Raw genomic sequence first — 20,096 nt, forward strand, 5'->3', positions numbered from 1 at the left:
GTCTGGATATTTAGGTATCACCTGCATCTGCTGCTGCTACTTAGTGTTCCCTTTGCTGCACTTTCTTCATGTACATTATAAATACACGGGGAATTCAAAGTTCCTTCAGATGTTAGTGCAGACTGAATTTAACCATGTAGTGAAAAGAATTTTGAGCTGTTTGTTAATTATCTGCCAAGCAATGAAGTATCACAACAACAAGGTCAATTTGTAAACATTGAATTAAAAAAAAAATGATTATACTGTGTACTTAATGAAATAAATATCTGTCTCTCAAAAAGTTATATTTGTGGGTTATCAAAAATCACCAAGTCACAACAGTCAATACTGGGTGTGGTCTTTGGTTACCTACAGCAGTGCCACATGAGATTGCTGGGTTTCTAAGACAGATCACTGCTAATGCAGGTAACATGCATATTACATTCAATGTTCAGCAGGTTTACCACAATTACTCAGAAAAGGCATCATTGACACACATGGAAGAGAAAGATATGACAACGTCATTTGAAAAACATATCCCTCCAAGTGTGAAAAAACGATTAAATGAGACACTTTCTCAAGATGGTGTATGGGGCCAAGTGAAGAAGATGTATGGAATTTCAGATGAAGCCCCTCCCGATGTTGTGTCTTCTTTGTTGTCTCAGGTTAAGGGTTCTATTGCATATTTCGTCTGTGTTTGTTAAAATTAAAGGAACGTCACAGAGAAGGACAGCAAGACATTCCACAAGACTTGATTGATGATGTCAAGGTAATTGATCATTTGGTCTAAAATATAGTCAAATAAAGTAACCAGTATTGCTAAGTGTATTGAAAGTCATTTACACAACATCATGGTTTGAAGGAATAGAATTTGTAAATGTGAATTATTATATTTCTCTTCTAGGGAGGACTTCTGAGTGAAATGGAGTACGATAAACTGAGGGAGAAAGTGATTGAATTTGCTGCGGAAAATTCCATTTATATGGAATGAATTTTAGATTACCTGTATCAGTTTAATGTAATACCAGATGAGGAGACAACAAAGCTTAAAAATGATGCAAAGAGAAATCCACAAGAAGCTTGCAGAGATTTGTTCAAAGCACTTCTTGCAATAAGTGTTAAAAAAGAATCAATTAAACATCTGAAAGCTGCATTCAGGGATTTAAGTCTTTGCCATCTAGCAGATGAACTAGAAATCAGCTACCAGGATGTAGAGGATGAGTTACAGAAACATGGAGGTTGCCGGCCTTCTTGTGAAGAGCAGTTGGCGATAGGAATTTAAGCTCCCCCTCCCCCACACCTGTTACAGGTTAAAACCCTATTATACAGGGTGTTTTAAAAAAGGGAGCACTAAGAAAAATACCCAGAATTTTAAATTTTTATTTCATATAACAAATGTTAATGTAAATGTATGTTCGTAGGGAAATTATGCTTCAATGCACACCATGCATTGCCGTGTCTTTTCACGCAGGACTGAGCAGGGTCAAATTACGTCATGAGGATCACATTTTTATTTCGAGAACTTTTTTTTCTCAAAAGATTGATTAATTGCCATGAAATGGTTCTATCAATGGTTTTCAAATTAAAAATCTGCCAATTGACCTTTTCTTCCCTGTTATCTGCCACTTATGTTCTTACCATCCATTTCTCAGAGACCAGATTTCCAAGATATTTCTCTCATATTTTTCAATATTTTCTTAAAAGTTCTTTCACATTGTCTTTTATCAATTTCTATTCTCTACCAAGTAACTTAAATACACCTTCATGGTTCCATTTTAATTCTTTTTTGTTAATTAATGAAGTTCAAAAGTTTCTATTCACACACAAAGACCGTTAGATGCCATATCTTCCTACCACCAAGGCTGCTCTGCAACAGTATAAAAGGACTGTAGTCTTGCGAGATGAATATATCTGAATCAGCACTACGGTGCCATGTCATCAGATATCATGTGCTCACTCTGGTTGGATTTGAGGAGAACAGTGGACCCTTGTGGACGCATTTGTCAGAAGCTAATGTTCTGTTCAGAGTTGCTGAAAAGTGCATGTAGGAGCAGATGTAGAGACTGGCAATGTGCAAGGGCAAAATACACTGTATATTGCACATACATTTTAACGCCTACATTATTGCAAAGTTTTATAAAAGAGTCGCAAGGTGATAAAAAACATGGAAATGACTGGTTACTAACTTTGAACATGCTGCCTTAAGTATCTGCAGCGGCAATGTTTTTGATCGGATGTGTGTAAACTTCACAAAATTGTTTCAACTAACGGGATTAAAAGTACTTGTTCAAAAGTGTAGTTCCTAGCTAGTTTTATAGATTTGCCTTAATCAATAAACTAACGCTCGTTGCTAGGGTAATTTGGGTTTTAATTGCCTTAAAATACTCTAGTGATAGTTCTGATACCCTGACACCTTGTTATTAGCATTTCTAAATAATTTAAAATGGAAAAGATAGGTCTAATTATCTTGTTACTAGGGTAATTCACTTCCATAGGAACGGTTGCTCAGCAACGCTTTGAAATCTCAGCATACATATAGTCCAAAGAACATCTGTGCTAAGTTTCATACTTTTTTCACATTCTGAGCAATTTGGACAATATATAGCACCAGTCATCCAAACTACGGCAACATTTTTAAGAGATAAAGAGACTTAACAGCTTGGCTATCATGTTAATATTCTAATGTACATGCAGACCTATGAGCAGCAAAATCAACAAAATGTCCCCTCTCTGTCAATGTAATGACTCATTTGAGCTGATACAAAAGTTTCCATGCAAAGGGATGTGGCATAAAAAGGGCCCCACCTAACTTACACAAACATTAATTATTTCATAGATAAGATATTCATACATACATTTCAAAGACATGCACGGAATAAATCCAATAGAAAAAATATAAACATTATATTAAAAAATATAACAAATACAGGTATGGCTCCCCTACATATATTCAAAATTGTCATGACTGAGTGAAGAATTGAATACAGGTACAAGTGTTAACTCAAACCATTTATGTAGGTCTAACAAGAAATGAAATACAATAATTTGCCAAATACAGAATATTTTGCTGTAACAAAGTCAAAAATTTAACTTTGCAAAATTGGAAAGTTGGTAACAAAACTCCACAAATGGTGATCTTACAAAATCTGACAACACCTACGAATACCTTTTTTAATGCGAATTTAAAGACGGCATTTTGTACTCAAGAGCACTGTCAGCAGTTATTTTAAAAGCTTTAGTTCAGATTTTTTCGTTGATAAAGCAAAATGGTGCCTTTGTTTAAAGATAACGTGCACTTAAAGCCTCGGTCATAACCGGCCGTACGGGCTGTTTGCGTCCAAATTTTGCGCAGAATCTCACTTCCCACGCAAGTCCTTCTTACGAAATTTCGAATTCGCAGACAGCCCGCAAGCACGTGCGGAGGATGTTGGACATGTCCAAAAGATTCTACGAATAGCCTGCAAACAGCAAGGCCGCAAGTGTAACTTGCTCCCCTCGCACGGAGTTAGCAAGAGAGACGCGAGTTGTGCAAGACGCACGTCGCAAGCTATAAAGGAGCAAGTGTCCTTTGCGTGTTGAGTAAAGCCCAAGTCCCAACTACGTTTTGGACGCACGTCTTTTTTGGTTCCTTGCGCCCGGCTAGGACGTAACTAGATCGAACGTAGCGGCTGTTGATCATGTCGAAAAGTTAAGCCTAGGTCCCAACTACGTTTTGGACGCACGGGTTTTAGGTTCCTTGCGTCCGGCTAGGACGTAGCTAGATCGCACGTCGCGGCTGTTGATCATGTCGAAAAGTTTCTAAGTGCTGTTTGCGTCCTCCCAAAAGTCGCACGATGGACGTGCTCCTCAGGCACGAACTCCCACGTTTTCCCCATTTTTTTAGCCGTAGACCACACGTAGCAGCCCGTACGTTCGGTTGGGACGTAGGCTTAACGAACAAAGTCGAGAGTACACCTTGAATGCGTCGCACGTGCGTCACTCCTGGTGTATAAAAGACTTGCGCACGACGCACGCTCGTGTCTTTACAATGAACGTCAACTGTGTAACGTGTACAACAATTTTCAAAATTTTCAAATTTTTGCTCAATTTAGTTTCTAATATGCCTCCAAAAGGCAAGAGAGAAAAGTTTACATAGCAGAAAAAAGGGAGGAGGAAGAAGAAAGAAGAGGATAATAAGTAGCAAAACTGACGTACGCAGTCAGTACGTCACCACAAACGTGTGAGGCAAGTGTGAAGCAAAACTGACTTTCACCGTGCGTTGCATTCCCTTCATAAGTGGTGAGTGTGTGCCACGTACACAGGAAGCAAGACAATCCTAAGAAATGAGCACAATTTCCACGGCGATCGCTCCTTGCAATTAGGCTCCCTGCTTGAAAGGACATCTCATGTCGCCCTTGCGACTCGCAAGGCAGACTTTCCTCTACCTCTACGACCTCCATGGCCTCCGCAACACCCAAAATTCGCAGGGGACGTACGATCCTGAAATTCGTGCGTCCGGTTTTGACCGAGACTTAAGGGCTCGTAACTCCAAAACAAAAACATTTCAACTAAATTACGGCACTCGAATGTAGCCCATATGGCTTTGTGGTCAATTTTGCCAATTTTTCAGGGATAAAATTACGGCCCAAACCGATTGCTATCTCACTTAAAAATAAAAAGGTGTCAATTTGACGATAAGAGATTTGAGTTGCCTATGCTTATTATACATAGCAACGAGAAATATTACGCCCATATTTTATATTTTCAAGGGCGTTTTATTATTTTTCATCCGCACAAAGACAGGAGAAATCTCATGTTCGGTATCTGGATGATAACAAAGGCTTACAATAACCTTAAGCTTCGTCAGCTTATTTAACTCTAACAACAGCAAAAAACCAGTGCACAGCTCATCAGGCGAGAGCTATAGTGACGTCACTACTTATTCAGCAAGCGGTTACCCCGCGTGGGGCAACAGACACCCCAAACAATTCTGATTATTTAAATTATGTATGGATTCCTTTGTCTTTTCAAATAAGAGGGGGGAACAAAAGTCCAACGGTCACCGCGCCGACTTTGTGAAAAATTAAAATAATGAGGGAACTCAATATTGTACACCGTTCTAAGACGCAATGGCGGATTTATTAGGGGGTGGTCAGGGGGGTCCTGAACCCCCCCTCCCCCTTCAGTTTCTGAAAAAACGTTTCACACCAACTTTCCCTTCTTGAAATTAGAATTTTGACAAGGTAAATCATAGTTGTAAACCGTACGAAATGGCTTTTTTTGCTCTCCAAAACACCATTTTTGCAGGAGCCGTTGAGCAGGCCCAAACCTCACACCAAGGGGGGGAAGGTCGGCTTTGCATCCGAGATCTGTTTTTCCGGACCCCCCCCCCCTTCAAATAATCCTGGATACCCCCCTGAGACGGTGGATATCGCTCTGAGCTACGCAAACTTAATTGCAAATAAAACAACAGTTACATCATTTCCATCAATTGTTTTAAAATGCTGCAGAATAACTGCAGTTTTAACGAAAGGAAAATTGTACCGTAAGAAAGGGAAATTTAGCAACAGGATCGCTGCAAAGGCAGTCTCCTCAAAATAAATTTTTCGGAGTATATTCAATAGACACTGAATTAAGTTTGATTTAACTGACCCTGTCACCTGTATGCAGGGGCTGTGTGCATGTTTTTCTCCTTACCTGAGCGTAGGACAGGTGGTTGGTAAACACCATACATGCTGTTAACAATACCACGTGCTGTATATTCTTTATGACCTGTTGCTTTTTAAGTTAGCTCAAAATGATTTTAATAAGTTAGAATTTATCCATACGTTTTAGTTTTGATAATGTGGAAGTAAAAATGGTTGTTTGACGATATATTTACAAGATATGACATCAGGGTAAATTTATTAATTCAGAACTATGGAATACCAGCAGAGTTGTGAAAAGTGTAGTATTGATTTCAGCAGACATAATTGTACGCACCAAGACTATATGACCTACATGCGGTTTAGATCACTGGCAATATGTATCATTTATTCAGTGCTGCCATCCATGTTGTACAGTGTTTGTCTCCTGTAGTTTGACTGTACCCCGCACCTAAGACACACACGCGGCTTGATGACGCTTTCTTGTGGCTGTTTACAGCACCTTAATTCTCAGTTTATTGCATACATGTCAATAGTTCAACGTGCTTAAATACCTTTCAATGGTCTGCGTTTATTATGAACTCAATTTGATCTTAATGAAAATCGTTTCTTCTTAATGTCTGTTTGCACTCACGTATTTGTACAAATTAAACTTTCCGGCGGCTATGATTTTATATAAAAGTTTTATTATTATTATTATTATTATTATTATATCAAGCCGACATCCACCCCCTACCAAGACCATAGATTGATACTTGACATGAGATTCACAGATTATTCACTGAGAAAGACGTAATACTGCCAAATGTAGGCATTCATAACGCATCAAACCACCGTAAATTTTTTTCTACTTCTAAGTTGATGACAGTAATAATTATACTGCATTTGACAAGTACTAACTTAAAAACTATATATAATAGTACCGGTATAATTACTCCTTTAATAATTATGGATGTGTATTTTTAAACAAAGCAGGGGAGACACATTTGTATGCATTGACCCATTTCTATAATGTTGATCTGAACTGGAGAGTAAACACAATACAACGACGTCACCAGCAACAGGGTAAAGATAGCAACCAGACATTTGCCAAGGTCGAGTCAGCGTCAGGTAATACACAGACGCTATATTTCTGTCTTACTTTTAAGAGATTAGAGGAAGTTAAAGAACGCCGACTGTGGAGATTTCGATAAAAATACTTCTGCCAGATAATCTGCCCTGACATAAACCTACTTTTAGGATATACTACGAGTGTGCTAACGTTACTGTGATCGATATTAATCAAAACTACAGCACCGGGAGTAAACAGGAAAATTGAACAATCGTTGACACATTTGCTGTGACTGAGAAGGAATCACGGCTACAGCTAGGTTTCTGAAGATCTAAACAGAGTTGTTAACTTGAAAACAATTAGACAGATATGGCGTATGTATCAAGCAAAAACCTCTGGTAGAAGATCTGGCAGCAATGGAGAAGACACCTGTGTCAAGACCAGACACGTCTTCAAAGATATCCCACAGCCCGGGTATGGAATCTACTGCCGGAATGGACGCCTTGTTAAGGCAGTCTAGAGATGTCGATCCAAAATCAGGACAGGTGACAGTACAGACACAACCTCCATTAGCTGGACAGGATACAAATACAACATCAGCTCCACATCCTCCTGTTTTCTTGGAGAAGGCAGAATGTGTGTATTCCTTCAGTGCTACACAAGATGATAAAAAAATTGTAGCATATGTAACTGGGTTAGCCATATACAAGGAACAGTTACTTGCTGTGGATAAAGGAAACGATAAAACAAATGTATTCTCACATGCTGGAGAGTTTAAGTTTGACATTAAACTAAGAGATCCGTGTGATGTGGCTGTGTCACAAACTGGTCACCTGTATATAACATCAAGGGGTGACAGCTGTGTCCAAGTGTACTCAACCAGAGGTCAGCAGGTGACAACCATGGGTCAGGGTCTACTGGAGGTGCCATGGGGTATTACACTGAACAGACAAGGTCATGTGATGGTTTGTGACTGCTTCAAGAAATCCATCTTTACATTCCATGCAGAGAGTGGGCGGCTCCTGAACATTATTCCACTCAATATGTGTGATCTCCCAATGTTCATCACAGTGAACAGTGTGAATGATAACATTGTGATATCAGACTGGGGCAATAGCTGTCTACATGTGCTGTCCCCAACTGGTGATCATCTGTACCAGTATGGCGACACAGAAGGCAGTGATGTTGGTGAGCTGAGGACACCATGTGGAGTGTGCACAGACAGCTATGGTCACATCTTCATTGCTGACAGGGATAACAACAGGATAGTGGCACTGAGTCCACAGGGACAGTTCATCAAATACATTGCCAATAAAGTTGATGGGCTGAAGAATCCCAGAGCATTAGCCATCAACCCTGTTGGCCAACTGGTGGTGGCAGAACAAGCCGGCAAAGTGAAGACATTTAAGTACATTGCACTGAAAGAAGGTGAGTAAAATTTTTAGTGTGGGTTTTTATAATTATTATAAAATAAATTGTAATTTAAGCACACAGCTAGCCATTAGTAAGAATGTATGTGGAGTGGAGAAACGTTCTTAGGTAAGTGCTTTACCGTTACTGAGCAATTAGCATGAACCCATTAGAATGAGTGAGAATGAAGCTCTCCTACTATTATATAGGCATGATTTCAAGTTGTTCGGGAGTAATAACGCTTGCGTTCACAATAGATTGCTCGCAGCATTAGGGCTTTCTGCTTTGTGATATATGTACAGACTTGACATTTAATATGGAATATTTCAGTTTCGAAGGTATGCCTAGGTAAAAATGCATTCTTTTTTCAAAAAACTCGGAACTCATATAAGATACGTGAATGGAGAAGTGTGTAGTCAGGTGTGTCGCTTCCAATTCACTGAATTCCAGGTATGTTGCGCTGCTGCATTATGTAATATGCAGTGATTTAAATGGGTACTGCTCCTTTGGGCAGGTCAAAGCTTGACTTTGGCAAAGCATGGTTCTTCCAAAAAAGTATCCATATGTCGGCAACTACTGCATAGAAGAATTTGCAATTTTGCATGCAAGTGGTCGGTTTTGCTAGGTGTAAAATGAGCTATGCACTGCTCCGTAAATTTGTTAATCTGTGGCAGAATGGCTCAAAAAAGTCAGACATTGCCAGACAGATAATTGTGCCAAACGAAACGGTCCGCACAGTTTAATAGAGTAATGTCCAGACTGATGTACTTACACAGAGACCACGCCCAATGTACTGAAATTTTACCACCAGGGTACAGGACGAACTGTCTGTCGGGATATGCTGTTGCGTACACCAAACTGGTTTTAGCTGGTTAGAATACCAGACGACCTCGGGGGAACCCACTGTAAACAGCAAAACATCGCTGTATGTTTCTCTAATGAATTGGGGACCTTGACTGTTCCTTAGTTGAACACTGAAAACTCGTGGCTTTCTTTATTGAGGTCAGATCTCACCTATACCGCTCTACTTGTCAAAACAGGGTTTACAGACATCCAGAAGAGCCCAACGACTAAGCGTGTGCCGCGTTTAAAGTGACTAAGTTCATTAACACCGTCGTTAATTGGAGCGGATACCACATTGGTGCCAAAACACCAATGATCATCCACGAAAACCTGAACCAGATCAAATAAAGGAATACTCTGGGAACCACTTGACTACGATTTGACAGGGGGCACCTTAGGAACACTTTTAGGTTGCACGGTGAAATTGCCGGTTCACACAGAGCACTTTTGAAGGCAGATTACTTACAGAACCAAGGGAATGAGCAGCTACCTTGGTAATCAAAATCGCCACATTTGAACCACATAGACAATATGTGGGTAGGCCATTACTCGCCGAATCAATGGCCACAATGACATCAAAGAGATAATTAAAAGTTATTAAAACCCGATTTTAATCCTTATTTTCATTTATCAGTCAGCAAAATAGGAAAAAACTGATGAAAAATAATTTGGAAAAAAATATTCCATATTAAATATCAAGTCTGTATATGTAAATAATTCAAGCTTAATTAATAACCATTACCAAAGTACGTTCTGGCTTTACCAAAGATTTACTTGCTATGGGCAATTGGCTTGGACCAGTCTAATTTTATTAACACTGTGAATGATACTTTTTTCCATCATCACTGTTGAATTGCCATTAATATTATTTTACATCACTAATCCTGTTTGACAATCTTATCGTTTAGGCCTGGATTAAGTTTGTTTAAGAAATGATAGCCATCGCGTTTAACAATAGATTGCCAGCTATTGTAAGATCCCCTTCCTCTTTAACCGATGTCTTAGACTGTTAATTCAACGTACTTTCATATTGTGTGGATACACTGTCAGGCTTCCCCTGTTGCACGCTGGAGTTGGATTGTAATTGCCTCACTGCAAGATATTTTCTCTTATTCTGTTATTTATGTAAACCTTTTCATTTATTTTTAAATATTTTCCCCTTATTACCTATTTTGTGCTCTGAGAAACGGGTGATTTTTTCCCACATCAGAATAATTTTAAAGCAATTTGTCTCATAACTATGACAGGACGTTTTTTTCTCATTGTTGTTTAAAATTGAACGTTAGTTTGTCGAGGCTTAATGCTTAACTCATAACTATGACATGGTGTTTTTTTTCTCGTTGTTGTTTTGAAAATGGACGTTAGTTTGTCGGGCCTTAATGCTTACCTTTAATCGCGTTATATGTATGTGCATCTAAACGTTTAAATGTCAATTTTATATTAGACTGTTATTGTCCGTTTGTCGCACGTGTGCTTTCTTACTACAGTGATCTAAAACAGGTCGCTCGTGTGTGTAACTATAGCAAAATCTGTTCGTCTGATGATTCTGCACGGCAGCCGAACACATAGTAATTGCATAGGCATGGTTTAAGCTTGTTCGAGAGATAATAACAGTCACTTTTAACGATAGATATAGAGCTATAGTAATATCCCCATCCACTTTACCTGATGCCTTACACTGTTAATTGACCGTACTTTCATATATTGTGATCACACTGCCAGACTTCCCCCTATTGCACGTTGGAGTTGGATTGTCCTTGCGCCACTGCAAGTGCACCTTTTTTAATAAAAATATTTTTACCGCATAAACCTTTGGACGCTCTGAAAAATGAGGTTAAAATGATTCCTATGGAATCTGTCTTACGGTCACAAGATGGGTTGGTTTTTCGGTGTTCTTTAAAAATAAAAGTAACTTTAATATGTCGAGGATATGTGCTTAGCACTTCTTATGCAACAGGTATCTAAATAACTCATGGCAATACAATTAGCGGTGTTCAAGATTGAATATCTCAACTTACTTGGTTCCTGGTATATTTTGGGCCACCTTACTAGTGCTAACTAGTGTAAAGGCACGATTTTAGCTTATTTGAGAAATGTTAACAAAAGCATTTAACAATATATTGCGAGCTACCTGTATAGTAAGACCCCCCTCCCCCCCCCACCTCTTTAAGCGACGTCACAATTAACAGTACTATAATGTAAAGGCGACAAGTAATCAGATCGTCAGGCTTTTCCCCTGTCGCACGTTGGTCTTTGATTATCATTTCCCCACTGCTACCTATTAGCTTTTATTGCGTTGTTTATAAATACTGGTTTATTACAACATCAAAAGGATTTTTAAAGGAACTGTGTAATAGGCTGCTGTGTTATTTGAACCAAAACGATTTCCTGAAAGATCAAATTATGAATGGATGTTCCGCAAAATAGTGTATATTAATACAACAATGAGTTTGCATTTAATGTTACCCCTCCTGTTGAGGGCCATGTACTGATTATAATGGCACACCTTGGTGGGAAACAGTCTCCCAGCGGGCAAATCAACATGGAATCAATTTTGAATCAACGTTGACGGTCAACGTTGAAACTATGTTGATATGACGTTAACTATGAAAGTTGAATCAACGTTGAACCATCAAGGTTGAATCAACCTTGAGGTATCAATGTTGAATCAACGTTGACGGTTAACGTTGAAACTATGTTGATATGACTTTGACTATGAAAGTTGAATCAACGTTGAACCATATTGCATAATGCAGCAGTGCAACGGACTTGGTAGTCAATTAAATGGTTGCGACACACCTGACTGCACAGTTTTCCAGTCGTTTATCTTATATGAGATCGTATTTTTTTATGCAGTTTTACTTTGGCATACCTTCAAAACTGAAATATTCCATATTAAATGTTAAGTCTGTAGTGTATTTTCTTCAGATTTAATTTATTGAACTAATTAGATACGTGGCAGTGTGCTTTTGACATGTTGTGCTTAACAATATGGTTAGTTGACTACATAAAAATGATGGTAAACCTGTTATCGTGTATTGTGTAACAGAGTGTCAAAAATAAACTCATATCATTGCAGTTTGTCAAATTCAGTTATTCACTATGTTCAAAATCTGAGAATGGAGCAAACTGGTTATCTAAAATTGTTCTTTTGATATTTTTTCTATGTCAAACTTTTTCTTAGATAATCATATAAAATGACAGTAAATTCATTAGTACAGCTATTAAGGGTAATTAACTTTACCCCCTAGCTGATTTGGTAGGCGTGACAGACATTTAAGCTGCTAAGTTAATAGCAATTTAGTAAGACTCCCCAGGAAGTTCAACTGATCCAGATGGATCGATCTAGGTATGTGAACCTAGTCTTACTGTGACCTTGGATTTGACCTTTGACCAACTGTTTACCATAAAGTGAACTTTGCCATTTTTTGACATATAAATTTCCAAAACTGGCAGAGATACGCCTATTGTTCCTATTGAACTTGAATTGGAAGTCATACATTGGCAATGTTAATGTGACTGAGAATTTGAACTTTAACGTTCTTTTTACTTAACTAAATGTATAACCCTTATATCTCCAAAAGTGTCAAAATATGTTCATATCAACTGTTAGATATAAATAGAAAGTCAAATGTATGAAAAATTAATACTTTGGCAAACAACTGTTAGCTAAATTTCACCTTTTATCTTATTTTCGTCATGAACTGAACATTGTAAATTTTCCATCCTTTACGTCTCCAAAACTAAAAAAAAATAACAACAAAATAACTATTAAACATGAATACAAAATTATCTATTGACAATCTTACTGTGTCCTTGAATTTCACCTTTACCCTACTTTTTCCCCCATAAATCTCACTTTGCAAATTGAAAGATATGCCCATATTTAGCTTTAATTCCCCTTCTCTTCCCACACACATTACCTACACCTAATTCACAACCATCTAAACATTCCTTTCAACTTAAACAGCACTTACTGGTGACAGGGGCGGATCCAGGCCTATTTGAAGGAGGCTCTATTTTTAAAGAATGACAGACAGCAGATGAGAAGCACCCCCCCCCTACCCCGGCGTGTGGTTCAGGGCATTTTTGAGGGTGAAAGGTGCCATTTGGTGCGGTTTTGAACCATGATTAAGCTAGACAAAATTCTAATTTCAAGAGGGGGCCATTGGTGTGATTTTTTCAGAAATTGAAGGGGGGTCAGGATCCCCCCGACAGCCCCCTGAACCCACCATGTGGTGGTATGATTCCAGGGGGCATTAACGCCTATGTGATCCTCTAGTTTTTTGTGTTGTTAATTTGATACAGTAGAAATAATAATTATGTTTCCGTTGTACGACGTTTTAAAAGCGTCAGGATGTTTTAATCCCTATCCTGTGAATAGAAGGGGGCGGACAAACAATGGAAAGCCGTCTAATCCCTTCAAAATTCGAACGCAAAAACACAATAGTTTAGGCGTAATAACACACAATACATTAGGCGAGTGAACCCCATGACGCCTGTTTCTGTGGTCCAGCGCGAGTGCGACAATCCGCTGTGACTAGGTGTAATTAACAGCAGGATACATCAGCCAGAAGGTGCCCATTGTTTGTTGCGGCGATAGGATTATAGCTTTAAGATGCTAGAACCCATGCTAACGCGTGCCACTCCCGTGGCCACCTATCTTTATGTTCACTAGCTTGGCACGCGCAGCTGATCATGTTTTAAGTGTTGCAAGATAACTGCTAGTTTAATTTAGTATCAGTTATTTAATTCAATATGAAGTGTTCTGTGGTCAAAAATTGAATTTTATAAACATGCATCAGCATCGTACATCAGCATGATCAACAAATCACCCCGTCTCAAAAAGTTTAAAGATGTACACAAATTTTCATCATCGCGACCTGTGTAAAAATAGATTACTGTTTAGAAATAACAAAGAAAGAAACATTATTAAAAAAATTTATTCACATTACAAGCTGACGTGTTGCCTCAATTACTACATTAAGTTACATTTTATATAAAATAATAGAGCGAATCCGTAAAAGGATAATAATAGAAAATCTTAATAAATAAATAAATAAATAAATAAATAAACAGGCCCGCAGCCAGGGGGAGTTCAAGAGGTTCGAAAGAACCCCCTTTTGCTGAAAAAAGGTCCACTCTGGGTAAAATTTGACATAAGTACATGGGGATTTTTCGGTAAAAGGTCCACTTTTTCAGAAAAAGACCCCCCCCCCCCCCTTTGAAATTGCTGGCTACGGGCTTGATAAAATAAATAAATAAAATATTTAAAGAATTAATTAAATAATTAGATGACATTAAGAATCAAATAAAAAAGATAAAAATTAGATGGTATAAATCATTAAAAAAGGTAAATTATTTCAAATAATTTAATAAATACATTATGATTTAATAATTAAATGAATAAATCACTGTGAAGAAATAATCATTGTCGCAACTAACGCGGTGAGTGTCTACCCATTATCAAAGGCCACAGATAGATTTTCACTAGTTACCAGTATAGACAGATGTGTATCTGGTTATTTGATGAGACCTTTTGGCACGCGCGTTAGGGGAACGAGCACATTAACTAACTTCTTTTAAGATTAAAGTGAGTGTCCTTTCATTTGAAAGCCAACAAAATATTTCATTCCACAGAGAAATTAGCCTCATAATTACATTTGTAATTTTATAACTGGGTTTATGTAACTCTTCGCTGTTCAGTAACAGTTATAAAGGAAAGTTAGATTTTGCTTGTATGAAACACACTTTTTATTTTGATAAAAATCGACTGCGCATGCAGCATATTGATATACCCCCTGTAAAGCTTTCGATGATGATTGTGCATGAAACGTCAAGTCATTTTTCCTTTTCATAATAGTGCTGGGCACCCAGGTGTTGAATCTTTTACTCGACGTGCATCTCCTAATATTGTATAGGCATGATTTCAGGTTGTTCGGCAGCGATGACGATTGCGTTCAAAATGGGTTGTTTGCAGCATAACTCCCTTATGCTTTGTGATCTATGTGAATAAACCTAGCTTACTAAATAACTATTACCAAAGTGAAGCATGGCTTTAGCAGTCCAAGATTTATTCAATATGGGCAGTTAACTTGGACCAGTCTTGTTTCATTAACTTTGCGAATGAAAGTCTCCGTCGTCAACGTAAATTTCCAATATGATTTTACATCACTTATCTGATTTAACAATCTTATTGTTTAGGTTTTGTTTAAGGTTGTATGAGAAAAGATAATGATCGCGTTTAACAATAGATTGAGGGCTACAGTAAGTCCCTCCTCTTTGGGCGATGTCGAAGACTGTTAATTCAACGTACTTTCATAAACATGTAGTGTGACCACACTGTCAGCCATCCCCCTTGTTGCACGTTGCAAGCGATTTGTCTCATAACTATGACAAAGCGTTCTTTTTTCTCGTTGTTGTTTAAAAACGGACCACTTTGTCAAGGCTAATTGCTAAGCTCTTTGCGCGTCATATGTACTTAGCTCTTTGCGCGTCATATGTAAACGCTAAAATATGAATGTTATACCGGGTAGTTGATTGTTTTGCCCGGGCGCCGCACTTATGCTTTCTTACTAGAACAACTAAGTCGCTAGTTTTCCCTGTTTGTAACTGTAGCAAAATATGTTCGACATGCCGGAGACACAGTAATTGTATAAGGCATGGTTTAAGCTTGTTCGAGAGATAATAACAGTCGCGTTTAACAAAAGATAGTAAGACCCCCTCCTCTTTAACTGATGTCTTACACTGTTGATATTGACCGCACTTTCATATATTATGTAATATACTGTCAGACTTCCCCCTGTTGCACGTTGGCGTTGGATTGTACTTGTGCCTCTGTCAATGCACCTCATTTAGTTTAACTATTTTTACCGCACAAACCTTTGTGGTTTAGAGTTATTAGTTTAGTAGTAGGAATAGGATGCTTGGACAAAAAGTCAACTCGCTTAGACCTAGGGTGTGATGCTGTTATCATCCGAGGAAACACCTACACTGAATCCTCTACCTGAAGTCCCTAGCTGAAACAAAAAATGCCCCTTGAACCGGTCCATTTTTAAAGCGTCGAATCATTTTTGATATCATTGAGCGTCTTTAAACGAAAGCTTTTAAGTGACAAAAACAGAACCGTGTGGTGATTATTTATTAAAGCGTAGGTTTATTCATCATGATCTATTTTGTAAACAATACTTGCCTAGATTTTACTTGGATTGATCATCGTCACTGTTTGGCTACTCGCCTATAATGCGTGCTGAACGACAGACAACTTATAAATATTATCTGTGTTACTGTGTATATGACCACGTTAAGTTAAAAGAGAACGGTGTCGATGATTTAATCCATCCAACATATATTTCTATTTCTCCTTTTAAAACCAGTGTTAGGTTAACATCAAGTCAAAGCAAGCCTTGCAGATTGATTTTGTTTAAATTTTCGTAAATTAAGTAAAGCTAAGTAAAGCCCGTTTCTAGTTCATCCACGCTATAAAACTGCATAAAGGATAACAAGTCTCTGTAGCCAATTAACTTTCACAATGGCCTGTGCTTTAGAGTCCCATGTTATACAATAAAATGAGTATGGCCTGGGAGAAATATAAATATGAGGCCGTGTATGAAGATGTTTCAAATAATAAAAAAACAAGAATTTAAACATGTTCGGTACATGCACATCACTTAATAAGTCATTTCACAAAAATGGCATCTTATTTTTCAGATAAACCTCCACTTTTATCGATCTCAACGCCTTGTCTGATGTTTACATGTAGGCGGTATACTCCAATATTAATTGCGAACAATATCAACAGCGACTCGAGATCGTTGCCTGTCTTTCACACTTTTACACAAACTCATGAAGGGTTAATAAAAGGATTCGCGTTGCGACAACTATCTCTTTCTTTCGGACAAGCAAATTAAGGGCTGACCCGATGTAAGCTTTCATAACTAATTTCTCTTTGACTGTACAGGGGTATATTGTAATTACCCCACTTGGTCGCCTCCATTGTCTTGTAACAGTGACAAAGACTGTGTTTTCACACGCTAGTTTACATAACTCCTTTACCTTGTGTCTTTATCAAGGTTATAATCAGTTTGAATAGGTTGTCTTGCCTCACTTAAAAAAGGAGTTGTTCTTCACACTGGTTGTTGCCTAACTTATGCTAACCTACTTTGTACAATTATGGTTTTAATACATCGCCAAAATTATGACACTAGTGAACATTGTGTATCAAACGTTTTGATACGATTGAATAAATGTGCAGGAAGGATTACGGAATGAGTTACTATTTACCCCCCCCCCCCACGCGCCCCCCAAAAAATGCTCTTTTAATTTGAAATGAATTTGTTTTTAACGCAAAGAAGTCCAAAACTCCTTTCACGACTCAGTCATTGTACAGCATGTTGTAATCGATATTTAAAAAAGTTAATTTTTGTACCCCGCCTTTCAGTGTTTATTGTGGTGCTTGCTTTCATCGGGGACACTGCCTGTTGAGGTTACAATTACGTGGCTAGCCTATCTCCATAGGTTACTGGAATATATCTAAGTACACGTAAAGCTTTGTAAAGTCTCTTTTGTCACACATCATAGTTATTGAATTTTGTCTTGAATGAAAAAATACCCTCAAATTATCGTTTTGTGCTTAAACATTTCATAACTTGGACCGAAGTTTGATATACAGTGTACTGTAGCTACAATGGCATTCCTCAAGTTGGGTCTGCTGGGGGAGGGGGGCATTTAAATGGTAAACGAAGAAGTCCACCTGTAAACAGCAACGGTTTAAATGATCGCTATCTCGGTTCCTTTTTCTTTGACAGCATCATAGAAAATGTTAAGGGAGAAAGTCACACATACCCACGGCGTTGTTTTGTCTTCAGCATTTCCTCCTTCTTGCTTACTGCAATTATTATCGTCAATTAATGAAACCGAGAAAGCAATTAAATGATGGCACATTGAATATAATCACTAGGTGCATTTCGCTGAGTGTTAACAAGATCTAGCGAAACATTTTATTTCAAAATAAATTTATATGTGATTTTACCTCTGTCGTGTGTGTTATTTCAAACAAAACGATTTCCTGAAAGACCAACTTTAAAATGTATGTCTATTCAGCAAAATAATGTAATTAAATACAACTATGAGTAATGTATTTAAACTACGGCCGTATATGCGATGGCCATGTGGGATTATAATTGCATACCTTCATGCAAAACAGTCTATCGTTTCTTCCACCGCGAGTCCCTTTAATTAATGTATTATATTACTCTTTACCCTTTTTATTTGACACTGTCTCCGTTTCTCTCCCCTTTTCCTTTCTCTTGTAAGAAGGAGGGCAAATAATTAAGCATTCGAAATATGCATCACCAATCTTCAGAAAAGAATGAGTGAATGAACCATTGGGCTGGCCCACAACGTCCGACACAGCAGAATAAATTAAGTAACAGCTTTCACAGATTTAACTGCATTTAGCTGTATAGCGTCACTATATACATAATCCGCTGCACGCGCGAGGCTGTTGAACAAAAGGATAGTTCTCTATGGAAGACCTTTTGTTTACATAAGTACTCTAAGGGGGCGTGCCTACCCAGGCGACAAGAGGATAAGGCTAGTCACTATATTCCGTCAAAATCGTTTAGCGACCCTATCATTATCACACTCCCTCTATTGTATTTTCTGACGTTATAATTGTATCTAATCTTCTTACGTTAGATGGAATAAATGCACACATACATAATCTTATGACTGTAATTATTCATTGTACAATAACAGTGTAACTTACAATTTTTGTAAAGTAAAAGTTTCTTTCTAAATACCACTAACGGTACATAACAGGCGTGTATTCCACTGATAATTGCCATGCAAAACTATCAAAACTATTATCAAAAATGACACACAAATTATAAGAAGTTTAAGCACTTTTTAACGATTTGAGGACATAGGAGGTTGAATTTTGGTGACTATATTTTAACGTGGAACCAGCTATCGAAATGATGGCTGCACGGTCCTGTGCTCAATTATTTGTCGAACATAACATTTTAATCATTCTCAAACCATTCCCGGTTTTTTTACTTCCGGCTTGTGGTTATTTATAGGCATAACTTTAGATCTGGTATATTCCATTTTAAATATCCAGTCTATATTTGAGAAAATATTGTGACGTTTATTTGGGTTTTGTATCAAAACTAGGACTTAAAATGCACCTTTAATGTTTCAGGTCACTTTTCAGAGGAAATCAATAGACAAGACCCATTACTGCAAGAAGCATATCAACGAGCATGTAAGGATGGCTTTGAAAGAGTGAAGAGGGCAAGGGTGATGCTGCTGGGCCATTACGGCGCAGGTAAAACACACCTGAGAAAGAGGCTTCTCGGAAAGGAATATGATGAAGTTAAAGATCCAATCACTAATGGTATAGAAACCGACTACGTTCTTGTAAAGGAGGGTTGGAATTCAGATGAAGCTGGTAAGAATAATTGTTGTTCTGCAGAGAGAAAAAAATCAATATCAAAACTTGTTTATTGCATATATTTTTTTTAATAATTTCTTGAAGATGTATTAGTATACAGGGACTTTTTTTAATTTCTCCTTTTTTATTATTTATATATAGTTACCTTAATACAGCAGCATTTTCTCCTTGTTTATCATTTATTCGGTGCCTTTGAAGATAAATATTATTATGTATTTCATGACAAATAGTTAAACGCTGCTTTGATTTATAGACAGTCATGGGCCAGCAATATCACGTTTGCTTGCTGTTAACATGAGAAAAATACATGAGGAAATCCTGGCAAGTCATGCAGGTAATTCGTATTTATTTACACCTAAATAGTGTAACTATGTGTGTGTGTGTGTGTGTGTGTGTGTGTGTGTGTAAAAGTGCATAGATGATCAACTGCAGAAACATTTGCTAATTTGAAACAAATTAACAAACAAAAAAGTCAGATAGAATTATAAATAACAAAATGTTTATTATTAAATTCATTTTAACAAACATTAAATTAATTTGAATTTTTGAATGAATCACTGTAGAAGATGAGGCGGCGACAGATGCACCAACATCAGAGAAAGAGGAGAAACGTAAGTGCTGTGACACTCAGAAATATGAAATTGTAGTGGTAAGAAGACTTTCAGAAACATAAGGTGGATTAAGTCAGTAGTTCCTACACATGTGATAAACAAAAAGTAGGAAACAAATAGAA

At 37.7% G+C, this 20,096-nt stretch overlaps 1 protein-coding gene across 1 annotated transcript; it reads left to right on the forward strand.

Annotated features, from left to right (window-relative positions):
• Nucleotides 1-7,070: 7,070 nt before the first annotated feature.
• Nucleotides 7,071-19,616, forward strand: LOC147759992 (E3 ubiquitin-protein ligase NHLRC1-like). The gene is made up of 3 exons (XM_086995665.1): nt 7,071-8,082; nt 19,112-19,360; nt 19,594-19,616. The coding sequence occupies exons 1-3, from the start codon at nt 7,071-7,073 to the stop codon at nt 19,614-19,616; spliced, it is 1,284 nt and encodes a 427-aa protein (XP_086851791.1).
• The last annotated feature ends 480 nt before the right edge of the window (nt 19,617-20,096 follow it).

This window comes from Lingula anatina, chromosome 9, assembly GCF_051362555.1.
Source record: "Lingula anatina isolate TDL-2025a chromosome 9, LinAna3.0, whole genome shotgun sequence".
In the NCBI taxonomy this organism is placed as follows: Eukaryota; Metazoa; Brachiopoda; class Lingulata; order Lingulida; family Lingulidae; genus Lingula; species Lingula anatina.

Bases quoted from the DNA above. Each gene is read 5' to 3' on its own strand.
- LOC147759992 (XM_086995665.1), top strand. From the start codon at position 7,071: ATGGAGAAGACACCTGTGTCAAGACCAGACACGTCTTCAAAGATATCC. The intron at 8,083-19,111 runs GTGAGTAAAATT...TTAATGTTTCAG, and splicing joins GTACATTGCACTGAAAGAAG to GTCACTTTTCAGAGGAAATC. The intron at 19,361-19,593 runs GTAAGAATAATT...CATGACAAATAG, and splicing joins TTGGAATTCAGATGAAGCTG to TTAAACGCTGCTTTGATTTA.